We start from the raw sequence: 24278 nt of genomic DNA, 5'->3' as shown, positions 1-24278 counted from the left end.
TTTCTTTGCTGTCTCACAGAATAATGACTTTCTGATGAGGAAGCAAAGGGAAGCCACAAGAGTGGTCATGTGCCCCTCCCCAGCAGCGTAGGCGTGTCATTTCAGGCTCCTGGAGCAGCCGGCAGAGAGGTAAAGCATGGGGGAAAAGGAGGTCTGGGGACACCCTGGCTAGTGCCAAGTCAGACCCACCCCCCATCTGCCCAATCCCTGTGCATCTAGACCCCCCTGGACCCTCTGCTGAGCCTCCCCTCACCTTCACAACCATAATCCCCCCAGCACCGAGCCATCTGCATCCGAATCTCCCAGCACCAAGCCTTACTTACTGAACCCAGCTCCTGTGCCTTGAACCTCCCCCACAAGGTGCTGTGCATCCAGATCCCTGCCACACGCAGCCCCCCCCCGTGAACCTCCACACCCAGATTGCCCCACACAGAACTCTCTCACCCCACACCTGGACCCCCCCCACACGAATCCACTCCACACTTGGATCCTGCTGGGATGAGCCTGCCTGCCCACACCTGGTGTGGAGGCAGGGCCTTGGGTGTTTCTGGGGCAAGCCTGGCCCATGTGCTCTGTCAGGGTTGGGTGTAGCCTCACCACCACTGAGTCCATGCCCCGGGGTGGGGGGACTGCAGGGTGATCTCACACCTCCGTGCAGCCAATGGTATGTGCTCCCCACTGCCGTGCTAGAACCGCCATATTTATTGACAAATAAATAGTGCAAACAATATTTTAAAAAACTACAAAATTCTGCTGATTTTGGTGGGAGGGGCACTTTTTAAAATTTTTTGATGCAGAATTCCCTCAGGAGTAAAATGGGAATCTTTAGTAGGAGTAAGGAGGTGATATTACTTCTGTATTTGGTACTGGTGTGACTGCTATTGGAATACTGTGTCCATTTCCGGTGCCAACAATTCAAGAAGGATGTGGATAAATTGGAGAGGGTTCAGAGAAGGACCAAAAAAGTATTAAAGGATGTAAAACCTGCCTTATCGTGATAGACTCAAAGAGCTCAATTTATTTATCTTAACAAAGAGACGGTTAAGGGGTGACTTAGTCATAGTTTATAAGTAATTCATGGGGACCAAAAATTTGATAGTGGGCTCTTTCATATAGCAGACAAAGGTATAAGAAGATTTACTGGCTGGAGGCTGAAGCTAGACAATTTAGTCTGGAAATAAAGAAAAAATTTTGAACAGTAACTGTAATTAACCATTGGAAGAATTTAGCAAAGGTTGTTGTAGATTCCCCATCACTAACAATTTTTAAATCAAGATTGGATGTGTTTCTAAAAGATGTGCTCTAGTTCAAGCAGGAATTAATTCAGGTAAGTCCAATGGCCTGTCTTATGCATCTAGGTCAGACTAGACCTAGATGATCACAGTGGTCCCTGCTGGCCTCATAATCTGTGAATGATGCCAGTTTCAATTACTTGTTGGTTTCTTTCTTTCTCCCAATCCCATCTGTGTGGGCTTTTTCCAGGAATACCCCTATGCATGGAATGCTATCTCCACGCTACTGTACCAAGCTGCCACTTTCTCTTCATTAAAGTCCCTTTTATAATACCCTTTTGCCACTAGGCCCTAAAGAGTGAGTTTATAGATTACAGACAAAAAAATAAAATCATCCTCACCAATGTGTTGCATCTCTGAAAATCTACAAGATAGACACATTTCTTAGGACAGAGGCTATTTCTGTTTTCATGTACTGTACACCACCACATACATATTTTATAATAGCAATTTACGGTGCACTTAAAGCACAGATAAAAGTTAAATTTTTATAAATAAAAATCCATGGTCTTGAAAACATGCTGAAGCAGATGAGAAGCCAATTTGAAGCATGGAACACAAGTATAATATGACAAGGAGTCCAGTGGCCCCTTAGAGACTAACAGATTTATTTGAGCATAAGCTTTTGTGGGTAAAAACCTCACTTCTTCAGATGCATGGAGTGCAAGTTACAGATGCAGACATAAATATACTACTGACACATGAAGAGAAGGGAGTTACCTCACAAGTGGAGAACCAGTGTTGACAGGGCCAATTCGATCAGGGTGGATGTAGTCCACTCCCAACAATAGAGGAGGAGGTGTCAATTCCAGGAGAGGCAAAGCTGCTTCTGTAATGAGCCGGCCATTCCCAGTCCCTATTCAAGCCCAAATTAATGGTGTTAAATTTGCAAATAAATTTTAGTTTTGCTGTTTCTCTTGAAAGTCTGTTTCTGAAGTTTTTTTGTTCAAGTATATCTACTTTCAAACTGTTATAGAATGTCCAGGAACATTGACGTGTTCTCCTACTGGCTTTTGTGTGTTACCATTCCTGATGTCCAATTTGAGTCCATTTATTCTTTTACGTAGGGACTGTCTGGTTTGGCCAATGTACATGGCAGAGGGGAATTGCTGGCACATGATGGCATATATAACATTAGTAGACATGCAGGTGAATGTGCATTGGGTCCTCTGATGGTGTCACTAGAGTAAATATGGGGACAGAGTAGGCAACGAGGTTTGCTACAGGGATTGGTTCCTGGGTTAGTGTTTCTGTGGTGTGGTGTGTAGTTGCTGGTAAGTATTTGCTTCAGGTTGGGGGGCTGTCTATAAGCGAGGACTGGCCTGCCTCCCAAAGTCTGAGAGAATGAGGGATCATTTTCCAGGGTAGGTTGTAGATCGTTGATAATGTGCTGGAGAGGTTTTAACGGGGAGCTGTATGTGATGGCCAGTGGTGTTCTGTTATTTTTCTTGTTGGGCCTGTCCTGTAGTAGGTGATTTCTGGGTACCCGTCTCGCTCTGTCAATCTGTTTCCTCACTTCCCCAGATGGATATTGTAATTTTGAGAATGCTTGATAAAGATCTTGTAGGTATTTGTCTCTGTCTGAGGGATCGGAGCAAATTTGGTTGTATCTTAGGGCTTGGCTGTAGACAATGGATCGTGTGATGTGTCCTGGATGGAAGCTAGAGGCATGTAGATAAGTATAGTGGCCAGTAGGTTTCCGGTACAGGGTGGTGTTTATGTGATCATCACTTATTTGCACTGTAGTATCCAGGAAGTGGATCTCTTGTGTGGACTGGTCCAGGCTGAGGTTGATGGTGGGGTGGAAATTGTTGAAATCCAGGTGGAATTCTTCAAGGGCCTCCTTCCCATGGGTCCATACGATGAAGATGTCATCAATGTAGCGCAAGTAGTGGAGTTTCAAGCATAAGTATAATATGCTTATGTCCAGCTGCTTCACTAAATCAGAAGAATTAACTGTTACCCACAGCATTAAGAAATACCAATTTAAAATTGAATTTTTATTATTAACTATAAATGTGTCTATCCATGGCTAGAAATGCTGCTTTTTGTGAACTTTCAAAAAGTTTCATGTCGTGAAAATTAGGTTTCCTTTTTTTCACCGTTTGCTTCTTAGAGGAAGAACCAACCACTGCCTCGCTTTTATGACAATGGTGTCATACGTCATTCTGTAATATGAGTATTCCAAACCTAAATTAACAGAACAGATAGATTATTTTTTAATAATGTGACCTTTTAGCTTCCAAAAACACTACTGATAATTAGCAAAATGACAAATTAGTTACTAAGTAAATAGAGTACCAATTTCATCCATTTATACTGGTGTTTTCTAACAGCAACTGTTTCTGGGCAGACATTTACAGGTCAATACATAAATCCAGAGATGACTTTCTTTTGTTTGCCTTATATCTAGAATTTTCAAACTTTTGAATCCTCCTCAGTTGTCCAGCAAGAATAATTATTAGGCAGAAAATGCTTGAGCAACCAAAACTACTTCGTAGGCCTCTGCCTCCAAAGCTGCTACCTGAACTGTCTATGCCAAGGGAGAACACCTATAAAGGTAAGCAGTACTAATGACAGATAGTCTTTGCAATGCATAGTTCCAAGATTTACATATTCTTTGCAGACAATATTGAAGGAATGTGTATTAATCAATTTAAATATTCATTTAAACACCATATGGTTGCTATCATTATTCAGCAAATAATAAATGAAACCAGAAGAATTCCTCAAAGAAACTGCACTGTGACAACAAGTATTGGAGTTGGAGGTGTAATGCAGTGTGAATATGAAGATGGTCATTGCATGTGATCACAACCCAAAGGAAAGCCAGCGCTTGATAAAATTTGAGATTGCTATACTGGTTTTTGTATGAGAGTGTAGGATTAAGTATGAAGAAGACCCATACAGTCTCTTGTCCCACTGAACTGTCTTCAAGATGCAGCTGTACAAAAAGTTTACTAGTTACTTAACTTGTAGAATAGAGTATTGATTAATTAGCATCCTGTGCAGCAGCATAAAGGAGAACAAGAGAAGATCGCTTCAGGGCCCTGCCAAATGCCCCAGAATAGCCATTAAACCAGAGAACATAAATACCACAGTTAGCAAATTAAAATATGTATTAGCTAATATTTATGCACTAAATCAGGAATCCCCTAATTTCCATGTTCGAGTGCAGAATATAATGAGTATCCTGAAGGGTTAGTTGGTTGGTTTTTGATGAATCAACTTGTACACAGTGTAAAAGCTATATCTAAAGAAGCTACACTTGCTTTCTTGACATTTGCTACTTTCCTTCATTATGGTCCGGGCTGAGACCAGCATTTTTGCTGCCCCCAAAAAAACAAACAAAAAACCTTGCCGCTAAATACGGAGGCGAAGAGTTGCATCCCTGCCACCGAATTGCCACCGAGCACAAAACGCGGTCTAACAGAGCGGCCGCCATATTGCTGCCGAGGACGGATTACCATCCCAGAGCCCGATGTCCTGCCGCTCCTTTACATGCTGCCCCAGGCTCCTGCTTGATTCGCTGGTGCCTGGAGCCAGCCCGATTATGGGCCACTGAATGGTGCAGAAGGCATTTTTCCTGTAAGTGCCAGGGACCTAAGGTGTGATCCCTCTTTGAGCTTGCTCTGGGGCTGTGCTGCTGTACACCTTGCCCAAGGACACCTGTGCCACAAAGACAAATTCTGGCCCTTAATATTGAAGATTTGAAGTATATACATGTGTACTTTCCCAAGCAGATTTCAAACCTGATATTTTCAACTCCCTGACCTCAATGATCAAATGAGTTTTAAATTAGGAATATAAAATGTGCTCATCCTCATTATCTTTGTTATCTTCTAACAGTTATATATCGTAAAGTACAGCTATTTTTTAATTGGTTTATTTCTCTAAATCAGATTTTGATCTCTCAGTGCTCCTGATCCAAAGCCAGTCCATTGCCTTCAGTGGTGTGGATCTGGATTTACACTGTTTGATATGTGATCAGATTCTGGCCCCCTATTTTTTTAAATCTTTACCTGGTTATTTACATTTTTGGCATTGCATGCAACTACCTTAGGCCTCAGTTCAGGAGGTACACATGCTTACCTCCATTTGTATTAAGGAAAGTACTTAACTTAAAAGCATGTTCTTATGTCCCATTGACTTCAGTGAGACTTAAAATTAAGCATGGGCTCAAGTGCCCTTCCTGGAATCAGGGCTTTAAATTGGTAGCCATTTTAAGGTAAAGTTAAGGAGATAGTAACTTGGACTCATTTTTCTTCCAACTGCTTTGCACTGCTCTAGCAGTGCAGAACAGTCAGAAAGCTGCCCCTGAGTATTCCAATTGTTGGGAAGTTGCCACTTGCCAGGTGGCATAAAGCCAATGTAGCTGACTCTATGCCACTTGCTTCAGGTGTCCCATGACACAGACAATGGGGAGGCTGTAAAAGAACTGGAGTAGGCAAGACCAGAGCATGCTGTGTTTCAGCTGTCCTTGCTTATGTAATGGGCTCTTGGGTGCATTAAAAATGGGTGCAAGTTAGAGCAGTTCCTAGGCTGCTCCAATATGTGCTGAAGCTTGTTTGGCCCTATAGTCACCATTAACATCAGGGTGGGGTAATGGAAAGTGCTGGTGGATTTAACTTCAAACACTTGCAGATGGTTTCATACATTCAACATATCATAAGTTCATACATTAGCTGAGATGACCCAAAACTACAGTTAGTGCTGAGATAACATGTAAAAAAAATCTTTATTCTGTGACAAAATAAATGCTTGGTTTCACATGGTCTCCCCCCTAACCCCAGAACAAACCAATGTTATCAAAAATAAATTTATAATTAAAATTCAGGCTATATAAGGCTCTTTCTTGCATGCATCAAAGTTAATGGCAAAACTCTCATTGACTTCAGTGGGATCAGGAATAGACTACAAGTAACCATTATCAGTTACCAGGCCATAACAGATTTCCCTAACACCATGTTGAACGCTTATGTTATGATCCAACCAAGGCCTGTCACTACTGTGGGTAAGTTACAAAATGACAAACAAAAAGGTGTAGCAAGAGATAAAGGTGTTGGGAGAGATGAGAGAGGATGGAGTCAGGAACCAGGGCTGGCTCCAGGCACCAGCTTTCCAAGCAGGTGCTTGGGGCGGCATTTAGAATGGGGTGGCAGTCCATGTCCCGCAACGGCAATTCAGCTGCAGCTCGGCTGCTCTTCCCTCCGCAGCGGCAATTCGGAGGCGACTGCTTGGGGCAGCAAAATTGGTAGAGCCGCCCCTGTCAGGAACACAGGTAAAGATACAGGGAAGTACAATTGTGATTAGTGATTATGAAAAAATTAAGGGCATTTGGGGATGGTCCCATCCCTCCTGTGTACAGCTGCATAAGTAAACACTTGCATATATGCATGTAGAGTCATGTTGCCTTTGAAGGCAATGGGGAGTTCTGCTTAAAAACTGATATCACTGATGATACAATACAGTTCAGAAATATCTGTACATTTTGTATGCTATAGGTGACCTAGAAGATGCAAAAATGCTCTTCGCCATTTATTTAACAATAGCTAGTAACTAGGCCTGTCAAGCGATTAAAAAAATCATAATTTAAAAAATTAATCATGATTAATCGTGCTGTTAAACAATAGTAAAATACCATTTAAATATTTTTGGAAGTTTTCTACATTTTCAAATATATTGATTTCAATTACAACACAGAATACAAAGTGTACAGTGCTCACTTTATATTTTTTATTACAAATATTTGCACTGTAAAAAACAAAAGAAATAGTATATTTCAGTTCACCTAATACAAGTACTGTAGTGTAATCTCTTTATCATGAAAGTTGATCTTACAAATGTAGAATTATGTTCAAAAAATAACTGCATTCAAAAATAAAACAATGTAAAACTTTAGAACCTACAAGTCCACTCAGTCCTTCTTCAGCCATTCACTCAGACAAAAAAGTTAATGCTGCCCACGTCATGTTTACAATGTCACCTGAAAGTGAGAACAGGCGTTCACAGGTACCTTGCAACGCCAGCTACAAAAGTGCCATGCGAATGCCTGTTCTCACTTTCAGGTGACATTGTAAATAAGAAAAGGAGTACTTGTGGCACCTTAGAGACTAACAAATTTATTAGAGCATAAGCTTTCGTGAGCTACAGCTCACTTCATCGGATGCATTCAGTGGAAAATACAGTGGGGAGATTTATATACACAGAGAACATGAAACAATGGGTGTTACCATACACACTGTAAAGAGAGTGATCACTTAAGGTGAGCTTTTACCAGCAGGAGAGCAGCGGAGGGGCGGGAGGGAGCTTTTTGTAGTGATAATCAAAGTGGGCCATTTCCAGCAGTTGACAAGAACGTCTGAGGAACGGTGGGGAGGTGGGGGATAAACATGGGGAAATAGTTTTACTTTGTGTAATGACCCATCCACTTCCAGTCTCTATTCAAGCTTAAGTTAATTGTATCCAGTTTGCAAATTAATTCCAATTAAGCAGTCTCTCCTTGGAGTCTGTTTTTGAAGTTTTTTTGTTGAAGGATAGGCACTCTCAGGTCTGTAATCGAGTAACCAGAGAGATTGAAGTGTTCTCCGACTGGTTTTTGAATGTTATAATTCTTGACGTCTGAATTGTGTCCATTTATTCTTTTACATAGAGACTGTCCAGTTTGACCAATGTACATGGCAGAGGGGCATTGCTGGCACATGATGGCATATATCACATTGGTAGATGCGCAGGTGAACGAGCCTCTGATATTGTGGCTGATGTGATTAGGCCTTATGATGATGTCCCCTGAATAGATATGTGGACAGAGTTGGCAACAGGCTTTGTTGCAAGGATAGGTTCCTGGGTTAGTGGTTCTGTTGTATGGTGTGTGGTTGCTGGTGAGTATTTGCTTCAGGTTGGGGGGCTGTGTGTAAGCAAGGACTGGCTTGTCTCCCAAGATCTGTGAGAGTGATGGGTCGTCCTTCAGGATAGGTTGTAGATCCTTGATGATATGTTGGAGACGTTTTAGTTGGGGGCTGAAGGTGATGGCTAGTGGCGTTCTGTTATTTTTTTTGTTGGGCCTGTCCTGTAGTAGGTGACTTCTGGGTACTCTTCTGGCTCTGTCAATCTGTTTCTTCACTTCAGAAGGTGGGTATTGTAGTTATAAGAATGCTTGATAGAGGTCTTGTAGGTGTTTGTCTCTGTCTGAGGGGTTGGAGTAAATGCGGTTGTATCATAGAGCTTGGCTGTAGACAATGGATTATGTGGTGAGATCTGGATGAAAGCTGGAGGCATGTAGGTAGGAATAGCAGTCAGTAGGTTTCCTGTATAGGGTGGTGTTTTATGTGACCATCGCTTATTAGCTCCGTAGTGTCCAGGAAATGGATCTCCTGTGTGGACTGGTCCAGGCTGAGGTTGATGGTGAGATGGAAATTATTGAAATCATGGTGGAATTCTTCAAGGATTTCTTTTCCATGGGTCCAGATGATGAAGATGTCATCAATGAAGAGCAAGTAGAGTAGGGCATTAGGGGATGAGAGCTGAGGAAGCTTTGTTCTAAGTCAGCCATAAAAATATTGGCATACTGTGGGGCCATGCGGGTACCCATAGCAGTGCCGCTGATTTGAAGGTATACATTGTCCCCAAATGTGAAATAGTTATGGGTGAGGACAAAGTCACAAAGTTCAGCCACCAGGTTTGCCATGACATTATCGGGGATACTGTTCCTGATGGCTTGTAGTCCATCATCTTTGTGTGGAATGTTGGTGTAGAGGGCTTCTACATCCATAGTTGCCAGGATGGTGTTTTCAGGAAGATCACCGATGGATTGTAGTTTCCTCAGGAAGTTAGTGGTGTCTCGAAGATAGCTAGGAGTTCTGGTAGCATAGGGCCTGAGGAGGGAGTCTACATAGCCAGACAATCCTGCTGTCAGTGTGCCAATGCCTGAGATGTTGGGGCATCCAGGATTTCCAGGTTTGTGGATCTAAATGTAAATAAACTTGTTTGTCTTAGCAATTGGTTGAACAAGAAGTAGGATTGAGTGGATTTGTAGGCTCTGAAGTCTTACATTGTTTTGGTTTGAGTACAGTTATGTAACAGAAAAAAATCTACATTTGTAAGTTACACTTTCACGATAAAGAGATTGCACTTCAGTAGTTGTCTGAGGTGAATTGAAAAATACTATTTCTTTTGTTCATCATTTTTACAGTGCAAATGTTTGTAATAAAAATAATTATATAAAGTGATCACTGTACACTTTGTATTCTGTGTTGTAATAGAAATCAATATATTTGCAAATGTAGAAAAACATCCAAAATATTTAATACATTTCAATTGGTATTCTATTGTTTAACAGTGCGATTAATCGCGATTAATTTTTTAAATCGCAGTTAAGTTTTTTTAGTTAATCGCGTGGGTTAACTGTGATTAATCAACTAGTAACTAATAATTAAATACTAACTTTAAAGATAGAGTTAACAGCCAATAACAATTGATAGTAGGAATATTTTAATGTAACTAATAGCTCAAAGAAAGAGCTGAAAACTCCACTGCTTGAGACTTCTTAAAAACTAGGTTCTGATCCTACCAGAAGGGCTCTTACTTCTGTACTGTCCCATTGACTTCAGTCAAACTTGTGCTCCCACAAGAGGCTGCTGTGCAGATTCTGATGTAGGGTCAGTACTTTAGACTGGACAATATGTTAAAATAAACTAGCACTGTAAAAGAACAATCCTGCGTTGGCATGGAAAAGATGTCCTAATAGGTCTTTTCTATGACCTATATGTAAAACAATTTAAATAGCTAAAACTATTAAATCTAAACATAATAAGTAAACCAAAGGAAAAAGTTCTGAAACAAATTTTTCATAGTATCTGATATGTATAACTAATTTGAAATTTCTTAACATTAATATTATATTGTTTTATTAATATAGTGTCACTTATTTTGTGTTTATTATTTATACCAATTCCAGTTATCATTTATTATTTTACTAATTGATGAAGAATACTCATAACATTATAATGGTATGGTAAAAAATAAGTAAGAAGGGAAATCTCAGCAAGTGAATTAAAGTTGAAAAGTAAGAAGCTGCATTTCTTGTTCTCTTGATATTATTAAGTCCATTAGGGGATTAGTTGGTGAAATTTTCCATCTCTGTACAACACATTTCTAGTCTGGCACCATCCAAAATGTATCTAAATATTTCTGGCTCAATCCCAGAGCTCTGCTCCACTGATTTTAAATTATTTAAAAATGATAAACCTTTTATCCAGAGACAATGTTCTGTTGCAATGTCTTTTTTTCTAGTATAACATATGATTAGTGATGAATGCTATTTAGACTGTATGATTCTTGTCAGGGTACTGTATAAATCTAAAGTGCGGTACAATAAAGTACATTCAAGGATCACTTCACGCACCACAAAATGCAGCCATTACATTTGATGGATGTTTATAAAGTGGAGTAACCGTTGATCAGAATCCAGCTTTTCAGTAATGGTAATATGATCATCCTGGAGTACACACTTGTTCTGTGTTTCATCAAGTATGAGACAAGTTCATTCCTTAAGAATAAGATGCACCTATTCCCAGGAAGGTGGGGCACTAAGTGGGTGATATAACTTATCCAGACAATACAAAGGGAGTCCTATGTGACTGCTCTTCTAGCTGGTGGCCTAGAAAAAAGGCTGCAGCTCCTCTGTGGAGATTTTTGGGCACTGGACCCATATATTCACCATTTAAGTGTTCTTTCACAGGCTTATCACACTGGTCGCAGCTGCATCATCCTAGCTAAGCCAGCACAGAGCCCACATCATGGTGTTTAGGGGATGTGGAAGCCCCCTGAATGGTTGCTTCTGCCTGAGCCTCCACTCCACACAAGCATGGCTATCATGGGGCCTAGATGGTATAGAGAGCCTTATGCGAATCCTGCGTAATGGGATGGATGTTAGTCCAAGTGACCATTATTAGAAACTAAATATGTCAGTTCATGACTGGCTAATAGTTTAAAATTATTTGTTGGTAAATTAACAAATCAGCCATTTGGCAATTTAACCAGTGGAAGTTTAATTTGCTTCTTGTTAAAGATGGTATATATTGTTCTTTGAAGCAACACATTTCATAAGGGATTAAATTGTGGCTCTCAGTCACAGCCCCAGAGTAGGGGTCTGTGGAGGAACACTGCCCCAAAAACAGCCCCTGCAAGCTTCTTGCAGCAAGGACTGCCTTTTTGTTATGTGTTTCCAATGGCTCACACAGTGGGACCCTGTTCCTTGATTCAGGACTCTAAGCATTATCACAATAATCAAGTTTTATGTGCATTGGAACCTGAGTAATTATTTTTTCACTAATCTGTGTGGCTCATCATAAATTCTAAATATAGATGTCTAACACTTACATGTTTACAAATTACTACAGATCATTCAGTGTTGTTTACTTTGTTTAAAATTAAATTATATTTGTCAAATAAATGTACAAAGCAAAACATTTTGTGATGCAGTAGGGTTGATTTTTTTTAAATGATTATTTTTGTGTGTTTACTCAGTGTAGGGGAAATTCTCTCTAACGTATCCAGTTTGAGTCAATCACATTTCACACATTTTTCAAGAAAATATTGTATGCCTAGTTATAAATGTATCTTCACTTTTCTTGCTTTTGTGTTCTCCAGACAGGATTCCTCGAAAAGACCGACTGGGAGTGATAAGAAGCACAAATGATGAAGACATTAATATATTTTCCAGTAGTTATTTCAGTGGTCAAACACAAGTCCATCCCGAAGATACACACTTCCTTCTTGATCAAAATCTAAAAAAGGAATTGACTCTTACTGCTCCTTATTGTTGTATACCTGCTGACTCCCTGTTGCAGAAAGATGATAGATCCTCGGGCATGGATGTTCTAGCTCCCCGCAAGGAGAGTGACTCTGTTTATTGGTCTTTACCAGACATTGCTGCTGTTGCAAGCACAACTGACAAGAATAGAGTTACTCTTTCTGGCTATTATTCGAGCAGTCGAACATCAGTCCAACTCAAAGTCCAAAATCTTTTTCCTGATCAAATTCTTAAAGATATTATTATAACTCCAACTCCTAGTGGTCCCGCCAGCTTCCCATTACACAAACGTCATAAATCCTTTCGCAGGCAGCTTCTTAGTTTACCGAAGGATGAGCCTGCTTATTTTACTTCACCAGAGTTTACCTTTGGGAGCTTCGCTGCAGTGTCCCCTTCTCACCCTTCACCTGTGATGGCAACCTTTAGAAAGTTACAGCGAGAAACAACTGGCTATCAAAATCTCACTACCCAGTTGACCAATAAAGAGGGAAAGAGCATACAGACTGAAGTTAACACAACAGTATTGTCTGATAATGAAGAGTTCCCAGTAATTTCACGAAGAAAGCCTGAGAGACAGAGTATCATAGGTACTGTATTTTATATTGTCAAGTGTTCTAATTCACTTTTGTCTGTGCATGATTTTTACTGAAAGCATTTCCAAAATAGGCCTCCTTTACAGGAAAAAAACGATGCCATTTGTCTGTGAGAATGTTACATCATTATTTAAGAACTAGATAGTGCAAAATTGTAGCTAGTAATAACTAAACTAACTTTATGTTTAAAAACATTAATAACAGGTAACAATTTATACTAAGAATATCTTAAAATACTTAATAGTATAAGGAAAATGTTTAAAGCCCCATTGCTTGAGACTTTGAAAACTGGCCCCTAATCCTGCAACGGGATCCATGAAAGATAGTCCTGACACCTGCAGAGAGTCCTTCTAGGCCCAGTTCATTGTAGCTCTGCATCTTGTGTAGTCATTTAAATGAGTGTAAAATGCTGATATTCTGGTTTACTATCATTTTGCAACCTCTTTGCACTAGTGTAAGGTACAGATTTGTAAAGGTATTTAGGTGTTGCTGAGCTCAGTGTTGCATTGCCTAATTGATATAGGAGCCTTAATCTTATTTTCTGAAGTGGTTTAGGCACTGAAGAGCCTAAATCCCATTGCCAGTAGGTAGGATTTTGGCTCTTAAGTGAGAATAAGATTTGGGCTCCTGAGCACAGCAGCATCTAAATACCCGTAAGAATCTAGGCCTAAATGACAACATAAGGTGCTGGACAACAGTGAATTGGGCCCACTGGCTTCAGTAGGACTCTGATGGTATTTCTGGGAAAAAGTGGATTGGGCTTTTTAACCATAGTGGTTTTTGCTTATGTGCACGGGGTTGAACAGGGATCTTGGGTTGTTATGACTTTCCTCCAAGTCTAAAGCACTAAGAGAACTTTGATTGGGAGAAGATGAGTGTGTATCTCACAATCAACTTCCTTTGCTCCCAGGAGAGAGAGGCACTAGTGAACCATATTTCTTCCAATTTTTTACCTCCAAGTAAATAACAGGTTTGATAAAATTATGGTGGCAGCAGTGCCCGCACTATAGTTAAGATTGTGTTACAGCATAACTTTTAACCTTTTATTTATTTATTTATCTATATAGATATAGATAGCTCATTGAATAGGCAAAAACCAAAACATAGAATTATAAACTTTGAGCACTGTTTGAATTTTTCATGATGGTGTGATGAAAAATGAATTGATAGAGTAATTTTATTATTATTCTCTTTCTGATGATTCCTTCTTCCACTGCCTCCCTGCATTGCTTCACTCTTCTTTGTATACCTTTTGCAAAAACTCTGCAACTCTCTGGGACCTATCTTTTGTCCAGATTGTTGCTCTTCACGTGCTGATTCCTAGAATATCAGTTATACATCGGTATTGTTTATCAATATTTTATACCTCTTCAGCTGTAACAGAAAATGTGTGCCAAAGCAAACCCACTGAATTTTAATTCAACAATAAATAACGTACCAAGAGATAGGACTTAATGTGAAATCACTGGTGGCCTAGAACCCAAGCTTATGGCATGAACAATCCCGGGTTTAGCCACTGTGCTATGACCTTTCAGAGCAACTAACCTACTTTTAGTTAGCGTATCTTTAAACTGTAAACTGCACTTCTCTCCCAAAGCCATGGAAAGAATCAACTGGTGATTTCCAGTCACCAATTTTATATTAGCTACTAAATAGGTTGTTTTTTTTTAAATGACTGCTGGGAATACTAGAGAAATAGTGTATCAGGAATTTCAGATAGCTGTCCTACGACACATGCAAGCTATGATAAGAAATTTGGTTCCCTGATGGGCATTTATACTATGCCCCTTTATGCTGCTCTGGTAATGTAAAGGGGCCTTAAAAGTAAACGCTGACTTGATGGTCCGTTTATGCTACCAAAGCTGTGTAAATGATCCTTTGTGTAAATGAGAAATGGGCTAGTCTGACTAAGTTAATACATTTCTCACATACCTCTTCTACTACCACTCCCAACTTTTTTCAGAAATGGCTTTGGAGGAGAAAATAAGAAAATCTAACTCATTGGAACAGATTTTAGAAGAAGGTGATGGAGAAGAATCTTGTATGGACAGTTTAAAGCTGTACGCTCATGGACAGAGCAAAAAAGTGTCCTATTCAGGTAGGGGCAAGATATATACATTACATTTATGAAATAAAATATGTACAGCACTGTAGTGGCAATTTTGTAGTGGCAATATAAAAGATGAAGAGCAGTCCTACTATCAACTCCCAATACTGCATGCCATTTTTAAGGGGAAATGAAATGGATGTTATAATAAATTATAATGGATGTTGTCATAATAAATAATAGAAATGTACAATTACAATAAAACCAAGACAGGAAGGAAATTCAGAGCCAAAGCTTTTCACTCTCACCCGGTTGGGCTTTTGGATTGAAGGGTCTTAAACCAGTGAGTGAGGAATCCATTTGGGCTATTAACAGTAAGAGTGGTAGAAAGCTTTTGTAACCAAACCTGAAATTCATCCCAAGCTTGTGACATGGGTTGAGCCCCCCAGAATTAAAGCCCTCAATCAATTGCCACTTTATGAAAATTTAGGATTTAATGGTTTATCTAAACAGAATCAAAATCTTCAATCTCTTTAACATCATCTGTTGTGGATTGAAGCTCTAGGTGGACCTGAACAAAATGCTCCCAAACTTTAGGAAAGTTCTGCTCCAAATCCAAACATCACTGCTCAGGCCCTTTTATCAATAGCTGAAACACATTCTGCTGCTCCCCCTTCAAAAAAAAAAAGTTGAATAAATTTGAATGCTTTTAAAGGGTCAAATTCTGCAGCCTTTATCCAGGTAATGCTAAGATATTGATTTGTATCAGGGAATTTTGCCTGAGTAAGGCCTGACAGTGCATGGAAGGATTTGGCTATAAATTTGGGATCTACATAATGAAGCTTTAGTTCTTTATTTCCTAATCTCAATGATTATTTCTTTATTTGACTACATATATTTTTAATTGCAGAACCTGATCGTGCCCTTGATAATGATACTATAAAGGGTATCCAGGGATTCGGGTACCAGAATTTGCTAAGTGATCAGGATGAACAAGAACAACTGATGGCCAGGTCCAGAATGGCAGTTTTATATTGCACAATCCATAAAAGAACTGAACTTAATCTTAAGGTATACCTTTTAAAAATTACAGCTGCACCCACTTTTCATATCGCTATCCTTAATGATCAACTGCTTCTTTCATTAGAAACACAGTTTCCCTGGGATTCATAACTTGGCTTTCTTAACTTCATCCACCTGGAACCTGGTATTAAAATTGTCAGTATATGGCCACTTTTTAAAAATTAAAAATGGCTAAAATCATTTAAGATTTGTTTAGCAATTTTAGATTAGTCTTAAGCTTGGTTGTTCTAGATGCATCTTTTTAATTCTCTTGCCTCACCTTGATCTCCCTCTATATTATCTATTTCCTCTCCTTTTTCACCCTCACTCTTCTTCCCATATATTGTGTGTCTCTCCTCATTTTTCTGATACACCTCATGATTTATGTGACATCTGCTGTCCCTAGCACCTCCTGCAGTAATGGACTGAGTTTGGACACATTGCTGCTTCTTCTCCTCCATATAGTGCCATCAGATTGCTTCAGCACCATGCAAGTAGGAGTGGCAAGATCCTGAAGGTGGGATATAGTGCCCAACCCTCTTTCTAGGAGGCCAGAGACTTCACAGTCTAAAGTTTCTGGAACCCTGCCTGGCATCAATTCGGCCCTGTTATGTAGATGCTGTTTTTAATTATTTCTGTTTTCATGTAATGCATGGATCTGTTGAGTCAAAGCATTGACAATTGATCTGTTTGTCAGTATAATAATGCTTAATATTTGTTCAACTATTTATTATTGTTCCCTGTTTACATTCAATCTGTAGTATCTGTTAGGTACGTATGGTTTACTATGTAACTTTCATAGAAATGACTCACAATTCTAGCTTACAAGGAAATAGTTACTTCACATAAATAGATGTAAGGTTGTAGAGAAAAATATATTAATGTATTAAGATTATAATATATGATGTAATTAAATACTGTATCCAACTATTTATACCCAAGGTTGTAGAAAAGGTTGTGTATGCAATCGTGACTTAATTTCCTGATTTGAGTCAAAATCATGAATTCATATTTTTTTACCATAGCTTTTTGTATGGGGTTTCCAAGCTTTGAAAGAAAGGGGTTTTAAAAAATGAAAAGAAGAAGCTTCACTTTCTAGGACTCTGGATCTCTGAGTTACAAACATCATGTGTACATTCCAGAACCTATTTAGCTAGACAGCTCCAGAGTACACATCCCATGCATCTTAGGAAGATCACAGGAAAGAGCCCAGTACTTTTTATACAAAGAGGGCATAATAAAAGAAAAAAGTAGTACTAGGCCATGCAGAGCATAGAAAGTGGGAACAAGTAGCTTAAATTTGATGCAAGAGGGAAGGGGAGATCAATGAAGTGGGAGGTGAGAGGCAATGTGGCCCTCAGTTAGGCAAATCCTTTGATGCTCCTTGATACTGTCTCGCATGACTTTCTTGTAAACAAACTAGGGAAATACAACCTAGACTGAGCTGTTATGAGGTAGGTGCATAACTGGTTGGAAAACCATTCCCAGAGAGTAGTTATTAGTGGATCACAGTCAAGCTGGAGAGGCATATCAAGTGGGGACTCACAGGGATTGGTAATGGGTTGGTTCAGTATCTTCATCAGTGATTTAGAAAGTGTCAGAGAGAGTACACTTATAAAGTTTGCAGATGATACCAAGCTGGGAGGGGTTGGTTGCAAGTGCATTGGAGGATAGGATTAAAATTCAAAATGATCTGGATAAACTGGAGAAATAGCCTGAAGTAAATAGGGTGAAATTCAGTGAGGACAAATGCAAAGTACTCCACTTATAAAGGAACAATCAGTTACACACACACAAAACAGTAAATGACTGCATAGGAAGAAGAACTGTGGAAAGGGATCTGAGGTTTATAGTGGATCACAAGTTAAATATGAGTCAATGGTGTAAAACTGTTGCTAAAAAGCAAACATAATTCTGGGATATATTAGCAGGAGTATTGTGCAAGACACACTGATAAGGCCTCAGCTGGAGTATTGTGCCCAGTTCTGGGTGCCACATTTCAGGAAAGATGTGGACAAATTAGAGGAAGTCTAGAGGAGAGCAACAAAAATGAGTAAAGTTCTAGAAAATGTGATCTATGAAGAAAGATTGGAAAAAATGGGGTTTGTTTAGTCTGGAGAAGAGAAGACTGAGAGGGGACATAACAGTTTTCAAGTACATAAAAAGTTACTAAAAGGAGGAGGGAGAAAAATTGTTCTTGTTAACCTCTCAGGATAGGACAAGAAGCAATGGGCTTAAATTGCAGACAGAGAGGTTAAGGTTGGACATTAGGAAAAACTTTCAAACTGTCAGGATAGTTAAACACTGGAATAAATTGCCTAGTCCTGCCTTGAGTGAAGGAGATTGGACTAGATGACCTGAGGTCCCTTCCAGTCCTACACTTCTATGATTCTATGTATCCATCAATTGAGTCATTTTGGTGATTTGTCTAACTATTTTTTTAAAATCTTTTAAATTACGTCCTGATGGAGCCAGTTCTTAGCTCTCCCCCCCCCCCACCCCCTTGATAAAAAATGTTGATTTTTTTAAATTTAGTTAATTATCCTTTGTACTGCATATGTCTTCTAGGGTTATTTCCTGACTCTCCTTCCAGACCTGACACCTTTAGTCGACACTTTGGTGTATCTTAACCTATCATTCAATGACTTGTACTTCTTTCCCAGGGAGGTATGTACCAGTTATTTTCCTTATCGTTATTAAGAGTAAAACTGTAAGACTGCCTGAATTTTTACAGTTTAATATTAAACTAAACATAAAAAAATGTAACTTTCAAACAACAATGATTTAATAAGAGATGCAATAAGAGATGCAAATTGCATAGCCTAGATATTAGAAAAACATCATTCCTTTACATTTCTGGTTATTTATGGGATAGTAAGAATCAATGTGAGCCTGGAAAGATTCCAACAAGATTTAAAAATATCTTTGCATCTGTGTCTGAAGATCCCATTCCAATCTTGCTTTATACTAACGTCATTCAGTTGACTTCATCGGGAAGTTACTCCTGATTTAAACTTATCTTCATTTATGGAGCACCAATCTATGGGTTGATACTAATATTCCACACAAAAAATACCCTGAAAGAACCTTAATCTGGTTGCAAAGTCAAGCACTTAAAAGTTAGGAAATTCCAGAATTAAAGTTGCCTGTGCAATCTTAATGTGCATACGCTATGATCCAGTCCTCAATTATATGATCACATACTACTTTTTCCACAGGATCCATGTCTCGTTCAGTGCACAGGACAGACAGTACTCAACTAATAAGCAGCTAGTCAATATTTTTTTTCCTCATTGTTCAGTGTATGGCTGTAGGCTTTACTTACTGCACATTATTCAAATCCTACTCTGAAGTCAGGAGTATTAATTTTCTCAGGGGCTTTGATTAATGCTCAGGACTGTAGTATCTGAGTGTTTCACAAACATTGGTGACTTGATTTTCACCACACTTCTGTGAGATGCGTGGGTATTTATTATCCCTCTTTTGCAAATGAAGAGCTGAGGCACAAAGAGATTAAAGTTAAAACTATCCACTAATTTTGGGAGCCCAGTTTGTGATCCTGGAACCTGATTTTTCAGAGTACTTACCATTATATAGCACAGTATATGTATGTTTAGGGCCCTACCACATTCATGGTCCAGTCTGATCAATTTCATGGTCATAGGATTTTAAAAATTGTAAATTTCATGATTTCAGCTATTTAAATCTGAAATTTCATGATGTTGTAATTGTAGGGATACTGACTCAAGAAGGAATTTGGGAGAGGGTCACAAGGTTATTGTAGGAGTGGTTGTGGTACTGCTACCCTTACTTCTGTGCTGCTGGCAGCAGTGCTGCCTTCAGAGCTGAGCAGCTGGAGAGCGGTGGATGGTGGTTGGGAGCCCATCTCTGAAGGCAGAGCTGCCTCCAGCATCAGCGCAGATGGAAGGATGGCCTGGTATGGTATTGCTACCTTTACTTCTGCGCTGCTGCCTGCACAGCTGGGCCCTCAGTCAGCAGCCGCCACTCTCACTTCTGTGCTGCTGCCTTCAGAGCTGTGAGCTGGAGTGTGGCATGGTATGGTATTGCCACCCTTATTTCTGTGCTGCTGCTGGCTGGGAGCTGCCTTCAGAAATGGGAGCCTGGCCAACAGCCGCCACTCACTGGTCACCCAGCACTGAAGGCAGCACAAAAGTAAGGGTGGTAATACCGTGAGCCCCCCCTAAAATAACCTTATGACACCCCCCCCATAACTCCCTTCTGAGTCAGGACCTCCAGTTTGAAAAATGCTGGTCTCCTCCCCCTTCCCCCCCCCCCCCGGTGAAATTGGTATAGTATAGGGTAAAACCACACAAAAGACCAGATTTCAAGGCGGGAGACCAGATTCCACCGTCTGTGATGCTTTTTTCATTGCCATGAATTTGGTAGGGCCCTATGTAGGTCCAAAGCACAGCTTCCATTGACTTCAGTTGCAGCTGTGAGTGCTCAGCAATTCTGCACATAAAGCCCCAGGGTCTCACTCTGGGCACCCAGAAAATGAGGAACACACAATTAGTGACCACCTGGTAAAAGTTTGGTTTAAGTGATTTGCCCAGTATCGCATAGGAACTCGATGGCAGAGGTAGGAGTAGAATCAAATTCTCCACTTCCACTCTATTCTGTGTTGATAAGGCCTCAGCTGGAGTATTGTGTACAGTTCTGGGTGCCACGTTTCAGGAAAGATGTGGACAAATTGGAGAAAGTCCAGAGAAGAGCAACAAAAATGACTAAAGTCATTTTAGTCAAGAGGTGACACAAAGGCCACCCTTCTGCCACATTTTAAATCCCAAAGTATCAGGGTGCTAGAACTTAAAAAAAAAAAAAAGATTTTAATCAGATTTTTAACATGGTCAAAAGAATGTATTTTTCCCTAGCCTCAGTCTTCAAAATGGCTGAACTGTTTTAGCTGAAATTTTCCAAAAAGATTCAGCCTGTGGCAGACACCCAGCATGGAAAATTTCAGCCAAAACAGTTAATTTGGTTACGTTATAAGCAACTGGAAACATGTTTTTGTAATGGGAAGTGTAGGGCAACCTTAATAGTAGATGGTGCTACCAGCCTAACCTATAATACTACAGCAGTGTAAGTGAGATCAGGATCAGGCCCAGAAACCACACGACATTTTTATAAGGTACTTTAACTAAAATAACATTACCAATTAGCTACTGCTATACATTAAATACAAGATTCATTCAGTATTAGGACAGTTTCCATGTTTCTAGTTCTTACAGTGTCACTTACTAATGTTAGAAATGTAGAAACTCTTACCATAACAGGAATCAGATTATCTTTGTGGTAAACAACTTTTTTCCATTACCTTTTTCCCCCCCCCAGGTATATAATATTAAAAATTTAGAAGTACTGAAGCTCCGAAACAACCCCATCAAAGAGATCCCTGATGATGTTCACAAACTCAAGACACTTAGAATACTTAACATGTCCTTCAGTTTACTATCTGCCCTTCCCACTGGGTAAGGTGTTTACTATTAATTAATAGATTGGATTACACTATTTCTGTGCTCAAACAAGGATTCAGTTTTTTGTGTGACCTATATTATATTCATTCATTAATTCATTTCCATACTGGCTTTGTAAATTACACCTACAAAAAAGGCTTTCTAGGACTGTATATATAATAGGGCTGTCAAGCGATTAAAAAAATTTATCGTGGTTAATTGCACTGTTAAAGAACAATAGAATACCATTTATTTTAAATATTTATAGATGTTTTCTACATTTTCAAATATATTGATTTCAATTATAACAATACAAAGTGTACAGTGCTCACTTTATATTTTTATTACAAATATTTGCACTGTAAAAAACAAAAACATTGTATTTTTCAATTCACCTCATACAAGTACTGTAGTGCAATCTCTATCATGAAAGTTGAACTTACAAATGTAAAATTATGTACAAAAAATTGCATTCAAAAAGAAAACAATGTAAAACTTTAGAACCTACAAGTCCACTCAGTCCTACTTCTTGGTCAGCCAATCACTCAGTCAAACAAGGTTGGTTACAACTTACCGGAAATAATGCTGCCTGTTTCTTGTTTACAATATAACCTGAAAGTGAGAACAGGTGTTCGCATGGCAGTGTTGTAGCTGGCATTGTAAGAGATTTACGTGCCAGATGCACTAAAGAGTCGTATGTCCCTTCATGCTTCAATCACCATTCCAGAGGACATGCTTCCATGCTGATGATGGATTCTGCTTGATAATGATCTAAAACAGTGCGGACCAATGCATGCTCATTTTCATCATCTGGTCAGATGCCACCAGCAGAAGGTTGATTATCTTTTTTGGTGGTTTGGGTTCTGTAGTTTCCGCATCAGAGTGTTGCTCTTTTAAGACTTTGAAAAGCATGCTCCACACCTTGTCCCTCTCAGATTTTGAACGGCACTTCAGATTCTTAAACCTAGGGTCGAGTGCTGTAGCTCTATTTAGAAATCTCACATTGGTACCTTCTTTGCCTTTTATCAAATCTGCTGTGAAAGTGTTCTTAAAATGAACATGTGCTGGGTCATCACCCGAGACTTCTATAACATGAAATATATGCAGAATACAGGTAAAACAGAGCAGGAGGCATACAGTTCTTCTCCCAAGGAGTACAATCACACATTTAATTGATGCATTATTTTTTTTAATGAGCATCATCAGCGTGGAAGCATGTCCTCTGGAATGGTGGCCAAAGCATAAAGGGGCATATGAATGTTTAGCAAATCTGTCATGTAAATACCTTGCAACGCTGGCTACAAAAGTGCCATGTGAATGCCTGTTCTCACTTTCAGGTGACATTGTAAATAAGAAGCAGGCAGCAATATCTCCCATCAATGTAAACAAACTCGTTCGTCTTAGCGATTGGTAGAATAAGAAGTAGGACTGAATGGACTTGTAAGCTCTAAAGTTGTACACTGTTTTTGAGTGCAGTTATGTAACCAAAAAAATCTGCATTTGTAAGTTACACTTTTATGATAGAGATTGCACTTCAGTAGTTATATGTGGTGAATTAAAAATACTATTTCTTTTGTTTATCATTTTTACAGTGCATATATTTGTAATAAAAATAATAATATAAAGTGAGCACTGTGTACTTTGTATTCTGTGTTGTAATTGAAATCAATATTGAAAATGTAGAAAAACATCCAAAAATATTTAATAAATTTCAATTGGTATTCTATTGTTATAAATTTCAGAGTGGTAGCCGTGTTAGTCTGTATCAGCAAAAACAATGAGGAGTCCTTGTGGCACTTTAGAGACTAACAAATTTATCTGGGCATAAGCTTTCATGGGCTAGAACCCAGTCCATCTGATGCATGGAGTGGAAAATACAGGAGCAGGTATAAATACGTGAAAAGATGTGAGTTGCCTTACCAAGTGTGAGGTTGTTAGAGAGAAAGTATAATCAAGGGTCGATGACATCACCACTTGGCCTCTCTCCTCCCCCACCTACTCTGAAGGCAACAAGAAATTAGGAAGACAAAGACTTTGAACTGTGGAGATTGGTCCCAGGCTAAGAAAGAAATTCAGCATGTGTAATAAGAAATGTAAACTGCTGGAACATCTAGAGGGGCGAGAAAGTGCTTGATTCAAATGTTGCTTAGCCTGTAGAATTTAGGCTGCAATTTTATTTATATTTCTTATGTAACCAACTTTGATCTCTATGCCTACCCCTTATAATCACTCAAAATCTGTCTTTCTGTAGTTAATAAATCTCTTTTATGTTTGATCTAAAACAGTGTGTTTTGGGTTGAAGTGCTTGGGGAATCTGCTTAGATTACAAAGATTGGTGCATGGTTGCTTTCCTTTGACAAAGTGGCTAACTAATTAATGAGCTTGTATTGTCTAGGGAGTCTAGAGCAGTGTAAAATGGCACATTACTGGAGCGCAAGGCTTGGGACTTGGGACATTTGCTGGTGTCTCTTTATACGGTTCATGAGTGGCTTAGAGAGCATTCATACAACTCAGCTGGGTGTGTCTCCCCACATATTGTGGGTGAGTGATCATAGCATCTGGAGAAGTTTGCTTGTCACTAGCATAGCATATTGAGAGTCAGCCCAGACTGGGGAATTTAAGGGGACTCAGTGGTCTCGCAGTGTAGATTGTACCCCGGGGACATGTCATAGTGGTGCAGCAAGCAGACTGAAATGCACAGCTTGTTGTTCTGAATGAGATTTGCACTTCATACACTGGTGCTGAGATTTTAAGTGGGTTGACTGAATACAGTTTAAAAAAAAAGTTACACTTTTGTTATTTTCTGTTTGCTTATTTTGGGAAAGGGAAATAGGAGCAGAAAGGCATAAAAATGGATGAGAGCGATGCAGTTACAAAGTTAGAGCTGTACAGACTGCAGGTAACAGAAAAAGACAGATACTATGAGTATCAGTTGAAAATGAAAATATCCCCATTGACATGCTTATTGGGAATTATTTTTTCCATTTAGTTCCTCAA

The 24278-nt window shown here is 39.3% G+C and overlaps 1 protein-coding gene across 3 annotated transcripts in view; it reads left to right on the top strand.

Annotated features, from left to right (window-relative positions):
* Positions 1–24278, top strand: part of LRRC63 (leucine rich repeat containing 63) — a 42385-nt gene that overhangs the window by 3069 nt on the left and 15038 nt on the right. For all 3 annotated transcript variants that reach the window (XM_038387915.2, XM_038387914.2, XM_038387913.2), the window contains exons 2-7: positions 3706–3852; positions 11943–12692; positions 14662–14796; positions 15656–15816; positions 18376–18474; positions 21160–21296. In XM_038387915.2, coding sequence (XP_038243843.1) covers positions 3765–3852; positions 11943–12692; positions 14662–14796; positions 15656–15816; positions 18376–18474; positions 21160–21296 — 1370 coding nt within the window. In that variant the 5' untranslated portion in view covers positions 3706–3764. The remainder of the gene's footprint in view (positions 1–3705; positions 3853–11942; positions 12693–14661; positions 14797–15655; positions 15817–18375; positions 18475–21159; positions 21297–24278) is intronic.

Source organism: Dermochelys coriacea, chromosome 1 (genome assembly GCF_009764565.3).
Source record: "Dermochelys coriacea isolate rDerCor1 chromosome 1, rDerCor1.pri.v4, whole genome shotgun sequence".
Taxonomy (NCBI): domain Eukaryota; kingdom Metazoa; phylum Chordata; order Testudines; family Dermochelyidae; genus Dermochelys; species Dermochelys coriacea.
This window is presented reverse-complemented; position numbering and strand designations above follow the sequence as displayed.